At 44.4% G+C, this 26,242-nt stretch overlaps 1 protein-coding gene across 1 annotated transcript in view; it reads left to right on the top strand.

Moving 5' to 3' along the window:
• LOC120865894 (ubiquitin-conjugating enzyme E2 E2) overlaps positions 1–26,242 on the top strand; it is a 355,392-nt gene that overhangs the window by 301,733 nt on the left and 27,417 nt on the right. The window contains exon 5 of the mRNA XM_040243309.1: positions 6,368–6,515. Coding sequence (XP_040099243.1) covers positions 6,368–6,515 — 148 coding nt within the window. The remainder of the gene's footprint in view (positions 1–6,367; positions 6,516–26,242) is intronic.

Here is a 26,242-nt window from a genome sequence, read left to right as displayed (position 1 = left end):
TTTGTTCTGTGACTGTTACTATGTGGTTTTTCCATTTGCTTTGTTTTTTAGATTCCACGTGTAAGGGAAATCGCACGGGATTTATCTCTCTCTGTCTGACTGGCTTCAGTCAGCATTAAACCCTCTAGGTCCATTTGTGTTGTTGCAGATGGCAAGATTTGATTCTTTTTTGTGGCTGAATAATATCTGAGCAAACTCTGGGAGATGGTGAAGGGCAGGGAAGCCTGGGGTGCTGCAGTCCATGGGGTTGCAAAGAGTTGGACACGACTGAGCAACGGAACAGCAACAACATTCCATTGTGTGTGTGTATACTACATCTTTACCCATTCATTTATTGATGGACACTTACATTGCTTCCATATCTCGACTACCGCAACACCTTCATGATCATATGGGTACATGCGTCTTTTCAAGTTAGTGTTTTCATCTTTTTCGGATAATACCCAGGAGTGGAATTGCTGGATCATGTGAGAAGAATGTAAATTAGTGCAGCAACAATGGCAGACAGTATAAGGATTCCTCAGTTTCTTTATTTAAGAAGGTTTTTTAAATTTTATTCAGATAGCACTGACATATTGTGTTCGTTTCAGGTGTATGGCGCAGTAATTTGATATATGATTATATTTTTAATAAGTATCACAGTAAGTTTAGTTAGCATCTATCATCTCCCACAGTTTATTTTTAAAGTGAGCACAGTACTAATACTTCCCTCCTTTAGTTGTTTTGATGATTAACTGGCCCAGAGTAGTCAATCAATGTCTAATAGGTTTTTCTTTTTTTTTTAATTGATTTACAGTGTTGGGTTAGTTTCAGGTATACAGCAAAGTGATTCCATTATACACATACATATATTCATTCTGTAATAACCTATACGGGATTGAGTAGAGTTCCCTGTACTGCACAGTAGGAGTTTGGGATTACCATTTACCCACCTAGATATAGAAAATAGATAACCAACAAGGGTCTACGGTACAGCACAGGAAACTCTGCTCAGATAGGTTTTTAAAATACTGTGTTATATACAGAAGTCACTCACCATTTACACTGGATCATAGAAATACTGTCTTTTTATCTAGCACTTAAAGGGCCAGGTACTCTCACTTCTCTGCAGAATCTTGATATCACAGGTATTCTCTGTTTTATTAACTTCTGCTCATTTCTTTCTACTTTCATGGGATTTACTCTATTCATTTTTCTTCCTTAGTTGTATACTTAGCTCATTAATGTCTTTCTTCCTTTTTAATATATGCACTTAAAACTGTAGATTTCTCTTTTACGACTATTTTAGCCAAATCACAAATTCTCGTATTGACAACCCAGCATTTTTATTGTCACTCCAGTTATACTCATAGCTGATATTTTTCCTTGATCCAAGAATTATTTGAAAATAGGTGTTTTTTCAGTTCGCAGTCCTACGATGGAAGATCTTTACGGTCTTAGTAATCTTTTGAAGTGTATTAAGCTTTCTTTGTGGCTTAGCATGTGATCAGCTTTTAATAAACATTTCCTATGTGCTTATAAATGAAATCGCACAGGGTATCACTTTCTGAAGCTCGATTCTTTTTCGCTCCGCATAATTCTCTTGCAGTCCAAGTTGCTACATGTGGTTGTTTTTGTTGTTGAGTAGTAAGTATTCCATGAGGGCTTCCCACTGGCTCAGTGGTAGAGAACCCACCTGCCAGTGCAGGAGACACTAGAGAGTCGGGTTCGATCCCTGGGTCGGGAAGATCCCCTGGAGGAGGGCGTGGCACCCACTCCAGTATTCACACCTGGAGAATCCCATGGACAGGGGAGCCTGGTGGATTACATCCCATAGGATCACCAAAGAGTCAGAAGTGACTTAGCAACTAAAGAACAACAGCAGTGTTTCATGATATGGATGTACCTGTTTGTTTAACCATTTACCCATTGAAGGACAAATGGATTCTTTCTCGTTTTTAGTTATTAAAAGTAAAGCTGCTGTGAACATTTCTGTATATTTGTGTGAGCATAGTTTTTATTTCTTTGGGATAAACATCCAAGAGTGCAATTGTTGGGATGTCTGGTGAGCTCATATTTAGCTCTATAAGAAGCTGCCAGCCTTCCTTCCAGAGCAGCTGTGCCGTTCAACACTCGTGCCAGCAGTGACCCGGTTTCTCTGCATGCACCTCGCTGACATTTGTGTATCAACATGCTTGACTTTACCATCTGCAGGGTGTTGTGCTAACTCCCTGAGCCTTTCAGTTGCATTTCCTTAGTTGCTAATGACGTTGAACACTTTTTCCTGTGATTATTTGCTGAGAATGGAATTTCATCTTCATTCAGTCCCTTGATTTTTTTTTAATTTGGTTTTTCATATTTTCAGGATTCTTGCTACATTTTGGTCTTGTGGACCAAATTTCCTTCAGTGAAAATGTCCCTCTGTGACTGTAGATGTATCATTTTCTCCATGTAATTCTGCCCACTTTTGCTTTTTATATTTTTCTCTGTGCTGTTGGGTAGAGCACATTCGGGATTGTTCCGTCTTCCTGATGAATTATTCATTTCATCATAATGCAGTTGTTCTCTTTATTCATTTTTGCCCTAAATATGTATTTGTATGCTTTGCCTTAATCATATATTTGATCTGATAGTGATAGAGTCATTTAAGCTCCTTTTTAGTTAATGTTTGCATAGCCTGTGTGCTCTGAATTGAGCATTCTCGGGGGGACACTCTTCTCCCAGTTCCAGTGCCGACAGTTCCACCCCCAGGGTTTCCCCAGCACGTGTCTTAGCTCTCTCTCTCCCATAAGGTGTTACCTTTTCAGGTTCAGACGTTTGCTAAAAGACTGGCTGCTCAGGTGTCGTAATTTATATAGGGCTCGTGGCTCAGACGGTATAGAATCTGCCTGCAGTGCAGGAGGCCAAGGTTTGATTCCTGGATTGGGAAGATCCCCTGGAGAAGGGAATGGCAACCCATCTCAGTGTTCTTGCCTGGAGAATCCCATGGACAGAGGAGCCTGGAGGGCTACAGTCCATAGGGTTGGAAATTGTTGGACACAACTGAGCGACTAAGCAGCTCAATTCCAAATCCTCGTCACATACAGACCTAAGGTTCCATCTCCCTCCTCCATGAGGACATCAAACCCAAGCCCCACCCCAGACAGCTACACCGCAGGCTTGTGTGCCTGCTGTGATTTTCGGGTTTCAGTTTCAGCATCTGGGGATGCCCCATGTACCTTCATACTTGCATTTTAAAGAACGTTAATTATAAACATTACAGTTATAAAACTACATTGAGGAATGTATTTTTTTCTTCAGCATTTCTGAGTATTTGGGATGTGCAGGGGTTGGGGGAGGGCCAGGTAATCTGGTCTGGGGTGTTGCTAACAGAGCAGGCAGTTCCCAGGAGGAGAGCTCATCTAGCCTGAGAATGGTGTCATGTTAAACAGTTGCAGAAGACTGGATGTGTCCTTTCTGACCTTGACATCGTAAGGATTCAGCAAATCTGATGTTTTGGACCCTGGAAGCCCTGCTGGAGTGATAGCAACTATAAAGACGTGCAGTGTGTATTTCTTGGTTCAGAGTCATTTTGAACTTAGGGTACCAGAAGGACTGGTCTTGAGAACACCAAGATTTTTTTTTAATATTTCAGCTTATAAATTTGAGACCATTTATTAACACAATGTTAATAAATAGCATTAAAATCTCATTGTTGCTTACATAAGACTTTTGTAAAACAGAATTCTATCAGTTATAAAACTGTTAAGTTTTCCAACTGAAGTTCTTTAAAAATATTTCTAAGCATGTTTCAAAATTATGCCTAAGCAAAGTACAGCGGTAAGCTATTATAGGTAGGCTGCACTAACAGTACATTCAAAATACAGAATTTAAGGAGGAAAACGTCTGTATATTATAACTAGTATAGCTTCTCCATAAACTAATTGTATTATTTACATGCATGCTCTAGTTCATGTTTTTAAATTTTAACATAGAATAATATTCGTTTCCTTTGTAATATTGCCATGTTTTTTAAAAAATTTTTTTGAAATGTACAAAATCCTTCAAATAATTGGAATCTAAGAAAAGTTTCCTTTCAAGTTTTTACTTTTGAACATTTCCTTCTTTGAACGTTTTTTAGAGCCTTGAGTTAGTTTTCCCCTTCCAAGCATTCCTGCAGTTGCACCAAGAGTAAACTCAGTCCCCAGAACATTCATTAAATGATTAGACTTTCGTTAAATGGTTAGAATTCATCAGAAGCAGAATGTCATGACCTTGCCACTGGAGTGTAGTCCTCTGTGCCCAGAATGACAAGTTCTGAAATAAAGATCTTGCTTATTGATTATTCTTGTGTGCCAGAGGGACAATTAAGTGTCTGTTGTTGTCCAGTTGCTCAGTCGTGTCTGACTCTTTGTGACCCCATGGACTGCAGCACACCAGGCTCCTTTGTCCTCCACCATCTCACAGAGTTGCTCAGATTCATGTGCATTGAGTCAGTGATGCTAACTGACCATCTCATCCTCTGTCACCCCCTTCTCCTTTTGCCTTTTAATCTTTCCCAGCATCAAGGTCTTTTCCAGTGAATTGGCTCTAAGCATCAGGTAACCAAAGTATTGGAGCTTCATCTTCAGCATCAGTCCTTCCAATGAATATTCAGAGTTGATTTCCTTTAGGACTAACTGGTTTGATCTCCTTGCAGTCCAAGGGACTCTCAAGAGTCTTCTCCAACACCACAGTTCAAAAGCATCAGTTCTTTGGCATTCAACCTTCTTTATGGTCTTCCTCTCATATTCATACATTACTTTTAATACACTGTCTAGGTTGGTCTTAACTTTCCTTCCAAAGAGAAGTGTCTTTGAATTTCATGGCTGCAGTCACCATCTGCAGTGATTTGGGAGCACAAGAAAATAAAGTCTCTCACTGTTTCCATTGTTTCCCGGTCTACTTGCCATGAAGTGATGGGACCAGATGCCATGAGTTAGTTTTTTAAATGTTGAGTTTTAAGCCAACTCTTTCACCCTTCTCTTTCATCCTTGTCAAAAGGCTCTTTAGTTCCTCTGCTGTTAGAGTGGTGTCATCTGCCTATCTGAGATTATTGATACTTCTCCCGGCAGCCATGATTCCAACTTGTGAGTCATCCAGCCTGGCATTTTGCATGACATAGGCTGCATATAATAAGCAGGGTGACAATATACAGCCTTGTCATACTTCTTTCCCAATTTTGAACCAGTCAGTTGTCCCATATCTGGTTCTAATTGTTGCTTCTTGACATGCATACATGTTTCTCAGAAGACAGGTAAGATGGTCTGGTATTCCCATCTCTTTAAAAATTTTCTGCAGTTTGTTGTGATCCACACAGTCAGAATCTTTAGTCAGTGAAGCAGAAATGGATGTTTTTTCTGGAATTCCCTTGCTTTCTCCATGATCCAGCCAATGACCCTGGAATTATTTTGTCTAATAAAAGGTGTGTCTTCGAGTCAGGATGGCCATCATCAAGTAGTCTCCAAGCAATAGATGCTGGAGAGCGTGTGGAGAAAAGGAGCCCTCCTACAGTGCTGGTGGAAATGCAGTTTGATACAACCACTATGGAGAATACAATGGAGGTTCTTAAAGAGGGGTCCCACTCCTGAGTATTTATCTGGAGAAAACCATAATACGAAAACATTCATGCCCCCAGTGTTCACAGCAGCACTATTTACAATAGCCTGGACATGGAGGCAGCCTCCGTGTCCAGTGTGTGTGCGCGCGTGCTCAGATGTGTCCAGCTGTTTGCAACCCCATGGACTGCAGCCCAACAGAATCCTCTGTCCATGGAATTTTCCAGGCAAGAATAATGGAACAGGTTGCCATTTCCTTTGTCAAAATGCCCAGAGGAATAAAGAAGATGTGGTGTTTATATATATACACAATGGAATATTTTTCAGCCATATAAACGAATGAAATAATGCCATGTGCAGCTATATAGATGGATGTAGAGATTATCATATTAAGTGAAGTAAGTCAGAGACATATCATATATCATCACTTGTATGTAGAATCTAGAAAAAAATAGTACAAAAGAACTTACTTACAAAACAGAAATAGACTTACAGACATAGAAAACAAATTTATGGCACCAGAGTGGATTGGGGGTGAGGCAGGAGGATAAATGAGGAGATTGAAATTAAGACACACACACTATATAACGTAGATCACCAACAAGGATCTGCTGTACTCAGTATTCTGCGATAACCTATATGAGTGAAGAATCTGAAAGCGAATGAATGTGTGTATACGTATAACTGAATGACTTGGCTGTACAGCTGAAACCAACACAACATTATAAATCAACTGTTCTCCCAACAAAATTTTAAAGATAAAAATAAATCCACGGTGCCGCTACTTACGTCAGCTGTGTGTTTTCTTCTAGGTGACCTTCCGCACCAGAATCTATCACTGTAACATCAACAGCCAAGGCGTGATCTGCCTGGACATCCTGAAGGACAACTGGAGCCCGGCCCTCACCATCTCTAAAGTGCTCCTGTCCATCTGCTCCCTCCTGACAGACTGCAACCCCGGTAAGACTCCCCGCGGCGGAGGGCTGGAGCCGCGCCAGGCTGCAGCGTCAGCCCTCGGTTCACTGTTGACCACCAGGACCACCACTGGCTCGGCTACTTCTATTATTACTGATTTTAAATTTCCATCATCTGTAACTCCTTTCTTTTTCAGTTCAGTCCAGTCGTTAGTCTTTTTAAAACCTATTATTTGCCAAAAAGGAGAAAGCACAGTGTGTAATCAGAGTGCATGAAAAATCATTTTATATGGGGAAGTGCATTTAAAGAATGCCTTACATTCTGCTGCCAAATCATAACAGGAATTCAGGTTGAATAGCCTGATCTCTAATTAGATGTCCACCAGAAGATGCGCGTTTGAGAGATGAGGACCATTAAAACCCGACAACCCCTCAGGCAGCACCACAGAGAGGTCACCGTTTGGCGTTTTCATAGCCCTGCGTCCGCACAGGCCGTTAGAGCCGAAAAGCTCCTGCGCTAGGAAACACCGGGAGAGGCCGCCGGGCAGCGCAGCCTGCCGGGACCGCGCGGCCGTGGCCACGCCCCGGGCCTGCGGGTGTGCTTCCTGCCGCGAGTTCTCCTTCCGGGTCATCCTGGGTGCGTGCGTGCTCGGCTCTGACCGGCCGCTTCCAGCCGAAAGACAAGCCCGTAGTTTACGTGTTTGCGGATTTGGGGGAAAAAGAAGTCCAGAGCTTTTTCATTGGGGTGTTAATCGATGTTCTCAGTGAGAAGTTCTTCTTCCAGTGTTTAATTAATAGTCTTAATACTTTTTGAGATTCCATCTTCCAAGTTCAGGAAATGCACTCACTAGATAAGCGAAGTTTCTGGCAAGTGGGGACTAGGGTCTCTCTTAGGCCCCGGGCTGGTTAATAAAACGTGTTGAAATTGTCATCTTTTCCATCTTTGTATCTTTGTTGTTTTTCAGTAGTAAAAGCTTCTTTTTAAATGAAGACATTTCAAAACATTTAAATTGTGATATATGTAAACTATATATAACAACGCTCTTAACACCAAGAAACTAAAATACAATTGTGCAAGATTATAAAATGTTTTAGTTAATTTATACCAGATGCCAGATTGTGTAGTTGAACCCTGGTGCACTAATTTAAAACTGAATATATACTTTGTTCTTTCGATCTCACTATTCTGTTTCAATCCCATTTGTTGGTATGATGGTGTATGACCTCATTTGGAGGTTGTGGCATCAAAACACTTTTCTTGTGTGTGGTATTTCCTTTGGGAAATGTTGTACCACGGGACTACAATCTGCCTCCCCACATCCCAGAAAGTAATTCTGGGGTTTGCTGATACTTGGAGGGCAGTGTTTTTTAGAGAAGAAATTTATTTTGAGAGGTAAGTCACTAATTCAAGAAACTTTTGGTGTCAAGTTATTATGCTGTACACCTTAAACTCAGTTTTGTGTGTCAATTATATCTCAGGGAAAAAAAGAAAGAAAGCAAAATTTTTGAGACTCTACTATCTATGAGGCAGTTTTGACCACAAGGTAAATTTCTTATACGTGGAATATGCATAGAATAAGGCGTCAGGTCACACTTAAGACAGTTGGTGCCAAGAGATAGCCTTACCCTAGTGGGAACCACACTAATGGAAATGGACCCATCACCCCGACTGTTCTCCTGCGTTCCAGAACAGCCTTCTCTCAGCAATCGAAAGGTTTCTGTTCATAAATTAGTTTCCTTTTTCTGTGTCACAGGAAATTACAGATACATTCCACAGGAAAAAAAAAAAAGGCATTTATAAAAATCATCCTTGATGAAAACAAAATCACATAAACAGATTTTGAAGATCATGCTATGAATATTAAGAAAAAGCCTAAAGCTTAACAATGTTCCTTAAGTTTCACCAACTAGAGTTGGCTTATCTGGTATCATAATAGAATCTTATTTGTAAAATACACGGTAACAAACTAAATATTCATCCTTTAACACATAAAAAAGATTTCTAGTTGGTACATCATTATATGTATGTTATATTCACACTTCCAGAGTCTTAAAAAAAAGTTACCAAAAACAAGTCAAAGTGTCCATTGTTTTGTTCAGTGGGTTTATTTCACGTTGTTTTCTGGTACCCTTCCCTCCATTCTCTCAATTTTTTTCTCTAGATTTATGTTGAGCTTCAGTCTGGCCTGTTTTCATGTGATTACAAACGTAGGGTTAATAGAATATGAATAGAGACTTTCCTGCACTGAATCCGTGCAGCTGTTTTCACACCAGAAATGCTGTCAGCTCAGAAGCAGGTTTTGCATAAAGATTCAGGTTTAACCAACGTTGTGAGGGCTGTCATTCTTGATCCTACCTGAACTGGGGCAGGGGTGTCATCTTTTTCATACTTTTCTCTTAATTTATATTTATCTCTTCCAAGAATTTGGCCCATTCAGAGCTAATGTTTCAGGGTAAGGCTACACACCCTGTCTTGCTTGATAGTGAGAGTCAGCAAATATAGATTTCAAAACCAGCTCCACTGTTTATTACCGGTGTGACCTTGATACCAGCCATTTAACTTTGCTCAGCCTCTATTTCTTGTATAAAACAGAGATTATCCTCAGCTGTACCTAAGTCACAGGATTCCTCTGAGTTTAAAAGGAGGTGATGTATGTGAAAACCCATTATAAACAGTAACAGGTTGCTCTTGATGTTATTTCCCAGAGTATTTAGGACTCCGCATGTACATACATTAGACGCTATCCGAGCCCAGGAGGCTGCATTTAACCCAGAGAAGGTAGAATTGAAGCCTCTCTCGCACACCACCTCCTGAGCAACTGACACGTTGGGATTTTTCATCCGAAGAAAGCCTAGTCCTGAATTCCTGTGTCCATAAATGGTGGCTCTGTGATAGGAGTGCTGAGACCCTCTTTTCCCCTGGGAAGGATCGCTCAGAGGGCGGTGTCCGACAGCGCGCAGGCCGCTGAGGGTGCCCCGGGCGCTCCGTTCCGGGGGCCGCGGTGGGGGTCTCCCTGCGGGCCTCCGCTGGCTGGCCCCGCTTCGCTGCCGGGGACGGAGCGCCGGAGCGGGAGAAGCTGAGAAGCCCGAAGGTCCGCACCAGGGGCTCCCCTGGCGGTCCAGGGCCCGGGACTCCGCGCTCCCGGTGTTGGGGGCTCGGTTTCCATCCCTGACCAAGGAATGGGCTCCTCCTGCTGCGCCTAAAGATCCCCCGTGCTGCAGCTAAGACCCGGTGCAGCCGAGATAAATAAATGTTTGTTGTTTTTTTTAATAAAAACAAAGGTCAGCACCAGCCTCCCCGCTCTCCTGACGGCGGTCCTGCTCTGTGAGCACGGTTTCATCCAGGAGTCGCTGAAGTTCACAGTTCTAACCATTTTTTCATGGAACGGTCCTATTTGTAAACACTCTCGTCTCAAGCATATGTAACATTTTAGTTCTCTTCTACTTAATTTCATCTTTTAAAGTTTGTTTTTGCTGTTTTGTGGCTTTTTTCAAACGCTTAGCTGTTTTAGCATATCCTTTATATGAAATATATTTATTTAAAATGTGCCTGTGTAATGGTCTTCAGGCCTATAAATATTAATAATGGGTGCCTTCCCTCACGCAAAATGAACTATCCTGAGGACACTGACAATTATGAAATAAAAAAAGGTCAGCAATTTCCTGTCCCAGAGGCTTTATTCACAGAGTAATGTCCAGAAATATTCATCTCTTTTTCATAACTCTTCTTACCATCTGGCATCGTTTTACTAATCTCAGTTCTCCTTTCTGCTGCGCTCCTGTTGCTTTTGAAAGGGTTATGAACTTGTTTGATCCTTCTGTAGTTGCTGTTGTTTTTCCCTAAGTGCTGAAATGGGAGATGCTGGCATTTCATAATATGTGGAAATTTTGGAAGACAGCTTGGTGGTTATAAACGTTTTTGTTCCACACTCTCAGTTCATTTGTACCTAAGCCTCTGTTTCTGTGGCATGTTCTTAATAGAACCATCCAGGCCTTTTGTTGCTCTAAATTTCTGCTTAGCTGCTAAGCTTTCTCCTTGATTACTGACTTCTCTCTGCCTCAGTCTTCTTGTCTGTAAAATAGGCTTAAAGATAGTGCCTGCCTCAGGAGATGTTATGAGATTCTTGTCCTCTGATGAAGTTGTTTGATGATTCATAATGTGATTTTGATGCTGCGTTGTGAAAAAAATTCCCCCCAAGACATATGGCTCTTAGGAGATAATCAGAAGTTGGAAGACAGAGTATTTGATATAGAGGAATTGTTGCCAGAAATTTTTAGGCATAAGAAAATGCAGTGGCGATCATGAATTTTGTATACATGCTTTCCTTTTAAAGATCCATACTGAGTTCTTTGCAAATGCACCCTGTATCTCATCCACGGTCACCTGCTTCAGGCTGCCCGTGGAGAGCCTGGACAGGAGGGCCCTGCGTCCGTAAACAGCCCTGAGGTCCTCGTCCTCCACTTCTCCAGCAGGCAGAGCCGCCCCAGCCAGGCCAGAAGGTGCTCTGAGTGCACCCACAAACATCGCACTCGCCCTTCCCCCCCATCACCTCCCAAATAAGAATCTGGGATTGGTTACTCCCAGTCTTTGATCTGAGAACAGCAGCTAACTGACCCTCCGTCTTAGCACGGCGAGGAAGCCGACGGTGCACAGGGCTGCGGTGTCGTTGGTCAGAGCTCTGGCCCTTCCAGGGGGCTCAGTGGGGGAAGGAACCTCTGTCCGTGGCGCTCAAACGCCCCCTTCCCCAGCACCGCTGCGCTTGGTTTCAGATCTCTTAGAAACCGTTCCATTTAAACAACAAATACAATCCTATCCACCAGTCGTCTCAGATATCTTAACTTTGATCGTTATTAATTGCTTGTTTTTGACCTGGTTATGGTTACATAGTAAATTGTGTTGCTATTAAATAATTTAAAATTTTAGTTGCTAGTGACTGCTGAGTGGTGGGAACCATAAAACAGGATTAATTATTTTAACACAGAGATGTATGTGTGATTATTTACACTAAGGTGGTGAGCTGTTAGACTGATGAAAGCTGCATAAATGGAATTTAAGAGGATTCCATTGCTTACGACAGCAACACAAACCTTTCTACTCCTGCACTTGAGAACTGGCAGAGAATAATTTATTCACGTTATTCAGAGAAAACTGCAAAAGTGATAACCTACCTATTTTCAAAGCAGGCTATCTTAGAAGGAATGCCAAAAAGAAAAGGTGATTTTTCTAAAACAGACATTACAGATGGCTGTGTAGACATCAGATTTCTTCTGATGCCTTTGACTTTTATACAAGTGAGAAACTTCAAAAGTAGATAGACGTGGTACAACATACAGCTAACTTCAAGCTATTCTCTCTGTGAAAATTTGGCTTCCCTTTGAGAATATTACATGCTGAATTCCGAAAGTCATTCTAATCAGGACTTCCAAATATGGGTGTAGATAGTCTACAATTTGCAGTGATTTATCTTCTCGGACACCTTATACAAGAAAAACAAAGCTGTAGTTGTATGCAGTTAAATCAGTCTGCCTGGTATTTTAAATACCAGGAGAGTAAATAAAGTCCGCAAAATGTACTATGTGCGGGGCCTCGGTTCTGGCTCAGGAGTCACTGCTGCCTCCTGGGGACCCTGCTCCCGTGGCGCCCATAGGCTTACTCAGATCAGATTGGAAACGTGCTGTGGAGGGTGTGGAGGCTCTAGAAAAACTGAGGCTTCACTGAGAAGGATGAATAAAATTGGAGAATGTGCATCATTAAAGAAAATATTTCAGTTGCATGAATTAAGGAAGTTTCACAGAAATTATTCTATGCCATCGTAAATTAGGCTTAAAAAAACAAGAAATAACAATTCTGAGATATTCACCTTGATCTGTATATTTATAAATGTGACGTTTAAGTGCTATGAAAAGGATTGTTTCCCTACTTTGTCATTCTGTAGAAAGGCAGGCTTTATAGTTGTCTTACAAGGTATTTTGGTATTTAATAATGAAACTGAAAGATCCAGTTGGATGTAGCATTTTAAATACAGAATGATAAAGGAGAGTTTAAATTACCTAACCATGGGTTTAGACTTCGGATTGCCATGCAGTGAAACAAGTGAAAAGGATTCGTCTTTGAGACAAAGAGTTGGCAGGAAAGGACTGGAGGCTTCAACATGTAGGTGAGAGGCGAAGGCACAGTGTGCTAACCTGCCTTGAGTGTTTCTCCTTGGTGTAAGCAAGTATTTGTCTAACACAACCATCTCTTTGCTGTCTTTCCTGAACAGCGAAAGTGCCTAGGTTAAAAAGAACATTAGCTGTTTATTATTTTTTGATAGATCATTGTCCAAAAATGCTAACCTTCCAAAGCGTTATTGCTTTCCTAGTTAAATCCATTGCCTTAGTAGGTCTGGTTCTTTTAAAATGGCAAAGACTAGACTTTATCACATTTGTTGATACATGGGAAGAGCTGAACTTAAAATGCGCCAGTGACGTTTCACCTTCACAACTTAAGCAAAGGGTGGTCGGGGAAGCTGCTGCCGGTGGTAGCGATGGGAACACATCCTTATGTTTGGCGTCGACTGCTGCCTCTCTGGCTTCTGCCTCCTTCTCTGACCAGGAGGAGCTGCTCTCCGCGTTCCTAAAGCAGGGTGAACCCCGGGGGGCAGTCCAATCCGCTCTCTTCTCGACCATTATGAGGTCATCCCCTCATCCTCTGTAAGGAGTCTGATTGGTGTGTCCTTGGACAGCGTGTCCAGTCAAAGTCTCATCATTTTAGTGCAATTGAGGTTAGCCTGATTAGCAGGCTTTTTTAATGAACTGTGGAAATTTTACAGGAGTGAAGACCCAATCCTTCTAAACACACGTAGGAAACATTGGTAAATGTTTAGACTGGGCACCCTGGAGACTCTGCTTTATCAAGGAAAGGAGTGAAAGTGGGTTTTTCACATTCAGAAAAATTGAGAAAATGATTATAACGAACCCGAATGTATCCTTCACCTAATCTAGATTCAAAACATACTTTTATATTGGAGTTGGGGTATCTTTACAGGTTAGCAAGTACGTTTTTAGACAGGCTGACTAGTCTCTGATATTACTGCTTTCTACAATTCATTTTCATGGTAACCCTTTTAAAAAGAAATGGAAACCGTCAGCTTCAGCACAGGTTTTTCACTCATAAATAGGATTAATACTCATTTCTGAAGGGGGCAGTGTGTGTTGCGCCCTTCAGAAACAAATGTGGAAGGTAGGCCACTGAATAAAGTCTTGTTTTACAAGGAGAAATGAAGATAAGCTATTTAAGTGACACCCGTTTCAAATTGTTAACGCTACCCTGTTGTTATTAATATGGAAATTGTATAATTCTGAAAAATTTAATAAAAATCCTCCAATTGTCCAGAAATCCTCTAATTGTCCAGAAATTCCGTACTTCCCCTTGCTTTCTGCTTTCAGTATTTATTGACTTTTTGGCCACGTCGAGTGTTTGTCACAGTGCTCGGATCCTCACTGATCTGCAGGGTCTGTCCTTGAGGTGCACAGGCTCTCTGGTTGCCGCTTGCAGCTCCGTCCCTCCAAGGCGTGCAGGGTCGTAGTTAGATGACCGAGGACCGCAAGGCCGATCCTTGCCCACTGGGCCACCCGGGAGGTCCCAGCTTCTCCTTCCTGCCTAACTCACTTCCAGTCCGTATCTGACCCAGGCAAGGGGCGGTCAGTAACGGCACATGCGGTATTCTTATTTTAAAAAGAAGATGCGTCTAAAATGTTAGACTGATTATTCCTACCCAACAGCAATAACGTCTTTCTCTTTTCCTCCTGTGTCTGTTCGTCCTTTAAGAGATCCTGGAGCCCTGTGCTTGTTACATGTGAAGTTGCTCAGTCGTGTCTGACTCTTTGCCACCCCATGGGCTATACAGTCCATGGGATTCTCCAGGCAAGAATCCTGGAGTGGGCAGCCTTTCCCTTCTCCAGGGGATCTTCCCAACCCAGGGATCGAACCCAGGTCTCCTGCATTGCAGGCGGATTCTTTACCAGCTGAGCTGTCAGGAAGTTCCCCCATTGCCCCTAATAAGTCAGATTGTTTGCGATACTGAGGAGCCTGGGCCCACTGACAGCAGCCTGGCGCTGTGTGCCTGCGGGCAGGAGCGCAGGCGGGCCCTTGTGGGGTGACGTCACGTCCGTGGAGAGCCCCTCCATCGCCCCAGACCCCAGCCCCTGACTTCTGTGCAGACCAGCTCCCGAGGTGGAAACGCATTCATCCACACTCTAATTCAGGTCCACAAGAGAAATTCGTGTAACGGAGAGGTCTTTTTTTACCCAGATAGTCCCTTTTGTTGGCTGCACTGGGCCTTGGTTGCTGCACACAGGCTTCCTCTTTTTATGGTGCGTGGGGCTCCTCTTCATCGCGATGGGGGGCTTCTCACAGCGGAGATTTCTCTCCTGCAGAGCCCGAGCTCTCGGCCCCCGGGCTTGTGGGACCCTCCCAGACCAGGGATTGAACCTGTGTCCCTGCATTGGCATGTGGGTTCTTATCCACCATGCCACCAGGGAGGTCCAAGGAGATGTCTTTATATTGAGCTTTGGATGCCAGCATTAGGCTTTTAGAAAAAAAACTAGAAAACAGCACCCACCTATCGTGTATGAACAAATAACCCTGCTTCTCTGGGGCAAAGACACACAAGAGTGCCAGTCACCCTGGTCCTCTGTAGAAGGATATATCTACTCTAGCAATGTGTTATCTAAAGAAAGGTCACATAAGGCTGGTGTTTTAACCCTAGCCCTGACCTCAGCCTTGTCCAAAATAATTCTGTGTCTGCAGAGAATGCATCTTTTCAGTGGAGTCACATTCCAAATACCATGGCTAGCTTAGGCTTGGGGTTAATCACATCTGAGTTACTAGGGAAGGATAAAAATGGTAGAGACCTAGTAGACGCTAAAGAGATCAAGAAGAGATGGAAAGAATACACGGGAGAACTGTATAAAAAAAAGATCTTAATAAAGTGGGTTACTATGATGGTGTGGTTAGTCACCCAGAGCTAGACATTCTGGAGTGTGAAGTCCAGTGGGCGTTACGAAGCACTGCTGTTAATAAAGCTAGTGGATGTTATCAAATTCCAGCAGAACTGTTCAAATCCTTAAAGGATGATGCATTCAAATCCTTAAGAAATTCAAAGGTTATGCATTCATTATGTCAGCAAATCTGCAAGACCCATCAGTGGCCACAGGACTGGAAAAGGTCAGTCCTCATCCCAATTCCCAAGAAAGGTCGCACTACAGAATGTGCTAGTCATCGGTCAGTGGTACTCATCTCCCATGCTAGGAAGGTCGTACTTAAAATCTTACATGCTAGTTTGCAGTATTATGCAAACCAAGAACTTCCAGCTGTCCAAGCTGTGTTTAGAAAAGGAAGAGGAACTAGAGATCAAATCACAAACATTTGCTGGATTATAGAGAAAGCAAGGGAATTTCAGAAAAACATCTATCTCTGTTTCATCGACTACACTAACACCTTTGACTGTGTGGATCATGGCAAGCTGTGGAGAGCTTTTAGAGAGATGGGAATACCAGACCATCTTACCTGTCTCCTGAGAAACCTGTATGTAGGTCAAGAAGCAACCTGTTAGAACCCAGTATGGAACTGATTGGTTCAAGATCGAGAAGAGAGTAAACAGGGCTGTCTGCTGTCACCCTGTTTGTTTAACCTATATGCTAAGCACATCATGAGAAATGCTGGGCTGGATGAACTACACGCTGGAATCAAGATAGGCGGGAGAAACATCAGCAACCTCAGATATGCGGATGATACCACTCTGATGGCAGAAAACGAAAAGGCACTAAAGAGCCTCTTAATGAGGGCGAAGGAGGGGAGTGAAAGAGCCGGCTTAAGATGAAATATTTTTTAAAAAGCTAAGATCATGGCATTGGCCCCATCACTTCATGGCAAATAGAAGGGGAAGAGGTGGAAGCAGTGACAGAGCTCAGAATCACTGCAGACGGTGACTGCAGCCATGAAGTCAGGAGATGATTGCTTCTCGGCAGGAAAGCGACGACAAACTTAGACAGCGTGTTGAGAAGTGGACACAGTGCTCCGCCAGAAGAGGTCCATACAGTCAAGGCTGCAGTCTTCCCAGTGGTCATGTACGGATGTGAGATCTGGACCATAAAGAAGGCAGAGCGCTGAAGAATTGATGCCTTCAAACTGTGGTGCTGGAGAAGACTTCTGAGAGTCCCTTGGACTGCAAGGAGACCAAACCAGGCAGTCCTAAAGGAAATCAGTCCTGAATATTCCCCAGAAGGACTGATGCTGAAGCTGAAGCTCCAGTATTTTGGTCATCTGATGCTAACAGTTGACTCACTGGAAAAGCCCCTGATGCTGGGAAGGATTTGAGGGCAGGAGAAGAGGGCGGCAGAGGATGAGATGGCTGGACAGCATCGCCGATGGAATCAACATGAACTTGGGCAAACTCCAGGAGATGCTGAGGGACAGGGAGGCCTGGCGTGCTGCAGTCCATGGGGTCGCAAAGAGTCTGACACCACTGGGCGACGGAACAACAGCACCAATCACCTCTGAGTTCAAAATAGCCTGTGTCCGATCTGGTGAGGGTTGGTAAATGAGAGATGACTGTTCGTGGAAGGGTTTTGTTTGCGTGTCTGTTCAGTTCTCTGCAAAGCTGATCTAAAGGCACAGTTGCTGTAACTAGGCAAAGAAGCCTTTGACTTATTTGCAGAAGCCGCATTTGGGGAACTGAGTTCGGGCCCTGTGTGTCTTCATAGTGTGGATGAGGACACCTTAGGTAAAGAAGGAGAGGGCTCTAGACGCACATACTCCTTGATTGCGTATCTGAGTAGCTTTTTCTTTTTTCAGATAGAATTACCTTTATTGTGTTTTCTTCTAAAAATAATACATACTTTTTAAATGACAGTATGTCATTTAAAGAGAAGTATTTAGTTTCCATTTGAGGCTCTGCAAACTTTAGTCCCGTGGTGGTGGCGGTGTAGTCGCCGAGTCCTGCCTGACTCTTTGAGACCCCATGTCTGTAGCCTGCCAGGCTCCTCTGTCCGTGGACTTCTCCAGGCTAGAGTACTGGAGTGGGTAGCCATTTCCTTCTCCAGGGGATCTTCCTGATCCAGGGATCGAACCCAGGTCTCCTGCATGGCAGGCAGACGCTTTACCATCTGAGCTACAAGGGAAGATTCAGTTCAGTGGGACTCAGCAGAGTATATCTGTTCTTTAAGTTTGTCTCATCCGGTGTAAATTTAGACTCACTGACCTCAACTCTTAGCCCCGGCTGTGACCTACTTCTGCTCAACACCCCCTGCGCCTGTTTTCTTGTCCCTTAATATGAATCTAGATGTGGACCAGCAATTGCTGCCAGTCTTTGTTATCAAGTCTATTGCTGTCTCTGTGATTAAAAAAAACCTCTTAATTTATTTGTGTAGAAGTCGCTCTCATTAAAAAGCTGCTGTATCTGTTAACTTTTGATGGACATTCTCTTCGTTTTACTTTTTGGAAAATGTCACACAGGGCTTTTCCTTTTTAGAAATCAGCATTCATCTGTTTTTTCATTAGAGAAGCATGTAGTACATGGTGGAGTCGTCAGAACGAGGGCTTGTCCATTTCTACACGCTCCCCAAACTGAAGTCTTCCTCCACTAAAATCAGTTAATGGATGTATTTCTCAGTGTAAAATTTAGTAAATTTTCTGTATTTGAGGTATGTTTCTCCCCCTAAATTATCTTCACATCTCTGATGTCTGATGTTCTTTTGAATATTGGCTAAAGCTGTTGAAATTCCTGTTCCATCCTCATCAGTGAAAGGCTCTGAAAACACAAATAAGAGATTGAAAAGTGAAGCAGACCCTTAATATAAACAAATACCATCTTTACTCACATGGAAATGTGACTTTCACTTGGAACTCTCTATCCAACCAGTGATTCAAAGACTGTCTTTCCCTTACTTGAGAAATTTCTGAAGCAGTAAGAACACTTAGGCTAGATTTTAATGAACTTTGTCTTGATTATTTCTTTTTTAAAATGTTTTATTTATTTACTGACTTTTCTTTTTGGCTGAGCTGGATCTTGGCTGCCTCTCAGGCATTCTCTAGCTGCAAGAAGCAGGTGCTGCCCTCTGGTTGAGGGGCACGGGCCTCAGTACTTGCGGTGCCCACGGGCTCAGTTGCTCTGCTGCACGAGGGACCCAGCCCGTGTCCCCTGCATTGGCAGGCGGATTCCTTACCACTGGACCACCAGGGAGGTGCTGTTTAATTCTTTCTTAAGTTAAGATCATTTAAAGATAAAGACTGCAGTGATGAAAAAGGACCCGTTAATGCCCCTCAGTTCAGAGTAAAGCAAGTTTCGTTTTAAATGATAGGGAAAGAGTTATGCAAGACTTGTATCTTTTAGGTCAAAGGTCTTTCCTGTTCCCCTAGATAACCTCTCCTGGTGGGTGTTCTGTTTCGTCTTCAAGTTTAGGGCCAGCAGTAAGTGTCTCACTCTTTAAAAGAGTCCTCTTTTCTTCTGTAGTCACACCTTTATTTTCACTCTGGTCCTGAGGTAGTTGAGCATTAATTTCACGCTCAGGCACAGTCGCTCCATTAACGCTTGTGATGAGCACACACACTAACGATTCTCGCTGCTTTTCTACACCTCTGTCCACGCACTTTAATATGACTTACTCTGTTTCTTGGTAATTATTTTATTGAGCATAACTATTTTATTGCAAATCATTTGACTCTCTTTTGGCAGAGTGAGGCATATAATAAGAGATTAAAGTTTCCCTTGTGGTAGGTCCAAGGGGAACATTTCGTAATGACCCAGCATTCTCTGCCTGGGTTTATTTACTGCTCTGTCAGGAGAGACATCACTGTGTCAGGCTTTGCTCAGCAGTTTCGTTCAAACAAGACGTATTTTTCCTGTCTCTTGTCCAGCTATCCTGTGGTCTCCAGGTCTCCACACACACGGGAAGGTTCCTGCTGTTATTCCCAGGCAGGGATTTGCTCCAGGTGTCTTTTCTACACTTACAATATGTCTTAATGGAAATGATGAGATTGTTAAGTAACTGAAAACAGGCTGTGTAATTCTCTTAGATTTTCACTGATGCCACTTTTGAAACTCCAAGTTCTGTTTCTTGGTTGGTTAATTTGTAATTCAGACTTCCCTCCCCAACTCTGTCCATCTCTATAATGTCCTGGTTAGCCAACACTCATCAGTAGATGGAATCATTCTAATGATATTTATTGTCAGAAACACCTGTACCTGCTTTTCAGAAGACAGCCTGGATTTTGCTTCTGCTATTTAGTTGCCAAGTCGTGTCTGACTCTCTCTGGCCCCATGGACTGTAGGCCTCCAGGCTCCTCTTTCCATGGGATTCTCCAGGCAAGAATACTGGAGTGGGTTGCCATGCCCTCCTCCAGGGGATCTTCCCGACCCAGGGATTGAACCTGTGTCTCCTGTGTTGGCAGACGGATTCTTGACTGTTGAGCCACCTGGGAAATGGATTTTACTTTATGTAAATGGATTTACTTTATGGATTTTACTTTACGTAAATTTTAAAAGTGAATACGTTTTTAAAACGTGATGGCTCAGCAGGTAAAAGAATCCGCCTGCCAATGCAGGAAACACAGGTTTGATCCCTGGGTTTGAAAGACCCCCTGGAGGAAGCATGGGAACCCACTCCAGCATTCTTGCCTGGAGAACCCCATGGGCAGAGGAGCCTGGCGGGCCACAGTCCACGGGGTCGCACAGAGGAGGACACGACTGAAGTGACTCAGCACAACACAGCATGAAACACCCTCCAGGATGTTGACTTACACGCACACACCCGCCTCGGAAGGACCCGCAGCCCGAGGCGGTGGACCCCCGATCGCCCCATCGCTTTTCTCCGTCCAAGTCCCCTTGAGGCTGGCACGTCCCCCTTTCAGCCGGGCGTTCGGGGAGGACCACCTTCTGAGAGCACTGACCTCGCCCCGGCAGCCATGGGAGGCCCCTCGGTGACCTCACCGTCTGTGAACACTCTGTGCCCAGAGCATTTGTTGACAAGCGGCTCTGTGAGAAAACCCGAGGGAAGAGTGGTCCTCTCTGGAGGGGAGCCCTGGACTTGCTCCTCCTCTTGCAGATACAAACAGGCAATCCCGTGAGAGCCACACCCCGTCACTGCCTGGCCACAGCAGCCCGCCCATCACTGCCTTCCGAAGACCCCCCAGAGCCCCGCTTCCCGGAGTCCTGGTAGGAGGAGCGGTCACGAGGAAGTCCGCGAGCCGCAGCCGAGGTCATCCCCAGGGCAGCGGAACGCACACCGTCTTCTGAAAGAGACTGGCTGGAGCTTCCAGAGGGCTAGAGCCCTTCCTTACTCATCTCTCCTGCCGCCGTGAGCCCTGGGACTCGGCTGCGCTTCACCTCCTGTGCTTCGTTGTTAAAAACAGACCCTCTGCACAAAACCCACCTTGCCCCAGGCTCTGCTTCGCCTGCTCCCTCGAGCCCGAAGGGTCCTCCAGAGGCGCCCCCGAGCAGGTCACAGGGCGGCGCGGGCCCAGCACCGGCGGGCTTCTGTGGAGCAGGGCTTTGGTGCATGCATCTGTCCTTGGCGATTTCCTCTCCTTTCTCCCTTTGCCTTCCAGCAGGACTCTTCTCTTTTATTTGTATTTCCAGTCTCCTGGTTTTTTTTTGCTGAGTCTTCTCTTTTTCTTTCTTTTTTACCCTTATTGTTTGCCTGCTGCTCTCTCTTTTTTTCCAATCGAAGCATAGTAACTTTACGGTATTTGTTTCAGATGTACGACATAGCGATTCAGATTTTTTAAAATTATACTTCCTTTAAAGTTATTACAAAATATTGGTTCTATTTCCTGTGCTGTACCAACTCTCCTTGTAGCTTATCTGTTGGGCTTCCCTTGTAGCTCAGCTGGTAAAGAATCCACCTGCAATGAGGGAGACCTGGGTTCCATCCCTGAGTCAGGAAGATCCCCTGGAGAAGGGAAAGGCTACTCACTCCAGTATTTTCGGGCTTTCCTTGTAGCTCAGCTGGTAAAGAATCCACCTGCAATGAGGGAGACCTGGGTTCCATCCCTGGGTCAGGAAGATCCTCTGGAGAAGGGAAAGGCTCCTCCAGTGTTCTTGCCTGGAGAATTCCGTGGGCAGAGGAGCCTGGTGGGCTACGGGCCGTGGGGTCGCAGAGTCAGACCTGACTGAGCGACTAGGCATGCACAGCACAGCTTGTCTGTTACATACGTAGCAGTCTGGGTCTCATCATCCCCTTCCCTTCTCTCGTCTGCCCCCTATGCCTCTACTGGTAATCACTCCACATCTGCGAGGCTGCTTCTGTTTTGCTGTTTTCATCTGTTTAGTTTTTAGATTCCACATGTGTACATGAGCATACACGGCATTTGCTCTTCTGACTCACACCACTGACTGTAGAATTCTCTAGGTCCATACGCATTGCTGCAGATGGCAGAATTTCATTCTTTCTATGGCTGAGCTGCATTCTATTGTGTGTGTGTGTATATATATATATATATATATCATCTTCTTCAATCTGTTTTTTTATTTAAACTTATTTATTTTAATTGGAGGCTAATTACTTTACAGTATTATATTGGTTTTGCCATACATCAACATGAATCCGCCACGGGTGTACACGTGTTCCCCATCCTGAACCCCCCTCCCTCCTTCCCATACCATCCCTCTGGGTCATCCCAGTGCACCAGCCCCAAGCATCCTGTATCCTGCATCAAACCTGGACTGGCAATTCGTTTCTTCTATGATTTTGTACATGTTTCAGTGCCATTCTCCCAGATCATCTGGTGATGGCCACTTAGCTTGCTTCCATATCTCGCCTTCTGTGAATAATGTTCTCATAAACACTGGGGTGCATGCATCTTTCCGAAGTAGCGTTTCCATTTTCTCCTCATATAGACCTGAGAGTGGAGTTGCTGAACCATGTGGTAGTTCTATTTCTAATTTTTTGAGAAATCTCCATACTGTTTCCAGTAGTGGCTGTGCCGATTTACATTCCCACCAGCAGTGAACTAAGGTTCCCTTTTCCCCGCGACTTTGCGGACCTTTATCGTTTGTGGTCTTTTCGATGGTGGCCGTTCTGACGGGTGTGAGCTTCTGTCTCAGGGTCTTGATTTCTGTCTATCTCCCTGATGATGAGTGGTGGTGCAGGCATCTGCTCATGTGCGTGTGGACTGTCTCTGTGGCCTCTTTGAAACAAACGTCGGTTCAGGTTCTGCCCATTTTTTATTTAATTGGGTTGTTTGTTTTTCTGGTGTTGAATTGTGTGAACTCTTTGTATATTTTAGATATTAACCCCTTACCAGACATATCATTTGCAGGTATCTTCTCCCATTTAGTAGACTGTCTTTTCATTTTGTTGATGGTTTCCTTTGCTGCGCATTTTAAGTTTAATTAGGCCTCGTTCATTTTCACTCTTATTTCCCTTGCTTGAGGAGACAGATCCAAAAAAATATTGCTAAGACTTAGGTCAAAGTGTGGATTCCTGTGTTTTCTTCTAGGAGTTGTATGGTTTCAGGCCTTACATTTAGGCTTTAAATCCCCGTCGAGCTCATTTCTGTATGTGCTGTGAGACAGTGCTCCAGGTTCATTCTTTCATACGCAGCCGTGCAGTTTTCCCAGCACCATTGTTGAAGGGACTTTCCTTAACTTTTTTTAACCTTTCTTTCACCCAGCAAAATGTTTAAAAAAAAAAAAAAAGGAAGGAAAAATTTTAAAAGAAGGAAATATACGGTATCTTTTTGACTTATTTTTACTTTGCAAGAGCTTTATTTATTATTCTCTCTATAACCAGATGACTTAGCCTGTAGCGTCTGTTGGCCGAGGACAACCTTGGAATATTCCATTTTGCTCCACGTGCCAAGCGGTGACTCTTGTTCTTCGGGTGTGCCAAGGCAGGAGAGTGGCCCGCCAACTCTCAAAAGGGGGCTGGTGTCAGCGCTGACACTGCAGCTGAGCACGGAGCGCCGCGCCGGAGCGGGCGTTGTTCTCAGCCAGGACCTCCCTTCTTAAGGCTGGGGCCTCTTTCTGCAGCTAAGCAGCTTCTTTCCCTAGTCTAGTTTGGAAAACATATGAAATGCAAAGCTCCGTGTTCTGTAAGCAGCGCTCCCGAAGCAGCGTCAGGCACACAGCCTGTGATCTCACTGTGATGCTGTTAATGTCCTCGCCCTGTGTATGGATGGCCGCGTTTTTCTGTATTTTGTTTGTTTAGGTATTTATTTTGGCCACGCTGAGCCCTCGCAGCTGTGCCCGGGCCCTCTCCCGTCGTGCCGAGCGGGGCCTCCTCTGCAGTCTCGGCCTCCCTGGGGCGGCAGCGCTCGTTGCAGAGCCTGGGCCCTGGGCGTGTGGGCTCAGCTGCTGTGCTGCACGGGCTTGGTTGCTCCGAGGCAGGTGGAATCTTCCCAGACCAGGGATCAAGCCCACGTGCCCTGCACTGGCAGGCGGATGTCACCCACTGTACCACCAGGGAAGTCCTGGGTGGCAGGATTCACTGAAAACACTGGGTTGGTGTGTAGTGTAAGATGGTTTTTGTTGTTCAGCTCTTAGCTGCTGCCCTGATCTTTGCTGTGTTCTTGCCTGAGTTCTCTAAGATCTTGAGTCTGACTCAGTCACATACCTTCACATGCATCTTTCCCGCTGACCTCCTCGCTAGACTCACCAGTGCCAGCAGACTGTGATCACAGCGAACGTTATGCTTCGCCGTGTTAAATGAAATACCAGGTCATAGGGACCAGATCACACTGAGCCTGATGATGTCAGGAAAGCTAGCGTGTTCTGTTGCCCCATCTCTCGGTCACTGATCAGTCGGCGTCTTCACTTGTAAGACCGTGTTTCTGGCCCACCTCTCCAGAGGCACTGGAAAGTGTGGGGGCTCTGCATCTGTGACCCCTTGAAGGTGGTGCGTATTGTACGGAATGTGTTAAACTGAAGGCCCATGGGCCCATGCTAGCTCTGCGAGGTGTGATAACCTTCGAGATGGCGAAAACGCATTTTGGTTTCTCACATAAGATCTTTAAATGGCTTCTAGTTCTGTGCGTTTGGAGTTTCACATGCAACGGAACCTACTTTCTAGAAGGAAAACTCAAAGGAAGAGTGAATTGTACGTCAAGCTTGACTTAATGACTTCAGTTTGCAGTAGTCTCCTGTCTTTATCAGATTATTCAAATATTCAGTGCGATCCTCTGCCAAAATCTGCCTCTTTATTCCCAGCACGCATAAGGCACGAACTGCTTGCCCTCATGCAACCGCATCCAGTCAGAGAACTCCCCAGGAAATCTTGCCTTTATTAATCTTTACTGCCACCCTTGAGTTCCTTTGCTCTTGTGTGCGTGCCCCGTCAGTTGTATCCAACTCTTTGCGACCCCATGGACTGTCGCCCACCAGGCTGCTCTGTGCATGGGATTCTCCAGACCAGAATGCTGGAGAGGGTGGCCGTGCCTCCTGCAGGGGGTCTTCCCGACCAGGGTTGTGACCTGCACCGCTTGCGTCTCTTGCATTGGCCAGTGGATTCTTTATCACCGGGAAGCCCAAACACAAGTTGTAGGTCTAAAGACAGCTTAAAACATGTCCGAACATCATATTGGATTGCAGACTCCTGAAGATCAGAGGTTATGTCTAGTTAAGGTAGGAGTGAAATGTACCTAATTTATAATGAGGTTTGAGCAAATTTAATTACTGAACTAGATAGCCTTTATTATCCAGGCTGTTTTTAATGTTTTTAAAATAACGTCAAAGTTGACTTCTGCTTCTGGCCATGAAAAATAATGGAAACCAGATTTATACTCCTACCTTAAACAACTAGAAAACTAGACAGTAGCCAACAGTCAGTGAAACAAGTGAAGTAAAGCCCACAGCTGCTCCCAGTTACTGCCTAGAGGAGTGTCTAGGCTGCATGACAGGGAGGGAGAATCCAGAGAGAGCCCAGCTGTCTCCCTGAGTGGAGGAGACGGCGATGGGGCTTGGAGACCGAGATGTCTTGTTTTGCGGGGCAGAGACCCAGGGAAGAGGGGCTGCACAGAGCAGGCTCCAGAGACTGAAGGGGGCTTGAGTCTGTGCGTTTATTAGTATCGGAAGCCACCTGGGGTTGGGGGAGAGCCTCCGTAGAGCAGTAGACAGTAATCCTTAGCTCACAGAAGGCCCCCGTGAGTGGGAAGACCTCACAGTACACAAGAGGCCACGCAGTCCTCAGAAGAGGTCTCCTAACAGTAAGGGTAAATGAGCTTTGTGCCAAAGACTGCTCTGGACCTGGCCTAATGAAGTTTGAAAGCAAGCTCAAAAGGATCGAACTTTGCCTAAATAAATACATCCTAGAACAAAGTACAACGTTCTTTAGGGGAATGCAACAAATTCCACCACCCAACAATGTAAAATTAACAGCGTTGTACATCCAATAAAGTAAGACTGAGCTTTTCTTAAAGGCAGGAAAATGGAACCCATAAATCAGCAGAAAAACTAATTCATAGAAGCTAACCTAGAAATGACAGAGCTGATGGAAGTAAGTAGGCAGGAACAGTACCAACACCTATTCTAAATGAATTCTGTGTGCCTAGGAAAGTGGGTTCCGTCCCTGGTCAGGGACCTAGATCCCACATGCCACACAACCAAAAAAAAAAAAAGATGTAAGTGAAACTTGCAGAGATAGAAAATGCGGTATCTGATGTTAAAAAAGTACCTTGGCTGGAGTAGCAACAGATTAGATACAGTGGAAGAAAAGATTAGTGAAATTGAACATAGTAGCAGAAGCTATGCACAAAGGGGGAGAAGCGAAAGCCCAGGAGAAGTGGAATGACTAGCG

The sequence above is a fragment of the Oryx dammah genome, unplaced genomic scaffold, assembly GCF_014754425.2.
Source record: "Oryx dammah isolate SB20612 unplaced genomic scaffold, SCBI_Odam_1.1 HiC_scaffold_7, whole genome shotgun sequence".
Taxonomy (NCBI): Eukaryota; Metazoa; Chordata; class Mammalia; order Artiodactyla; family Bovidae; genus Oryx; species Oryx dammah.
This window is presented reverse-complemented; position numbering and strand designations above follow the sequence as displayed.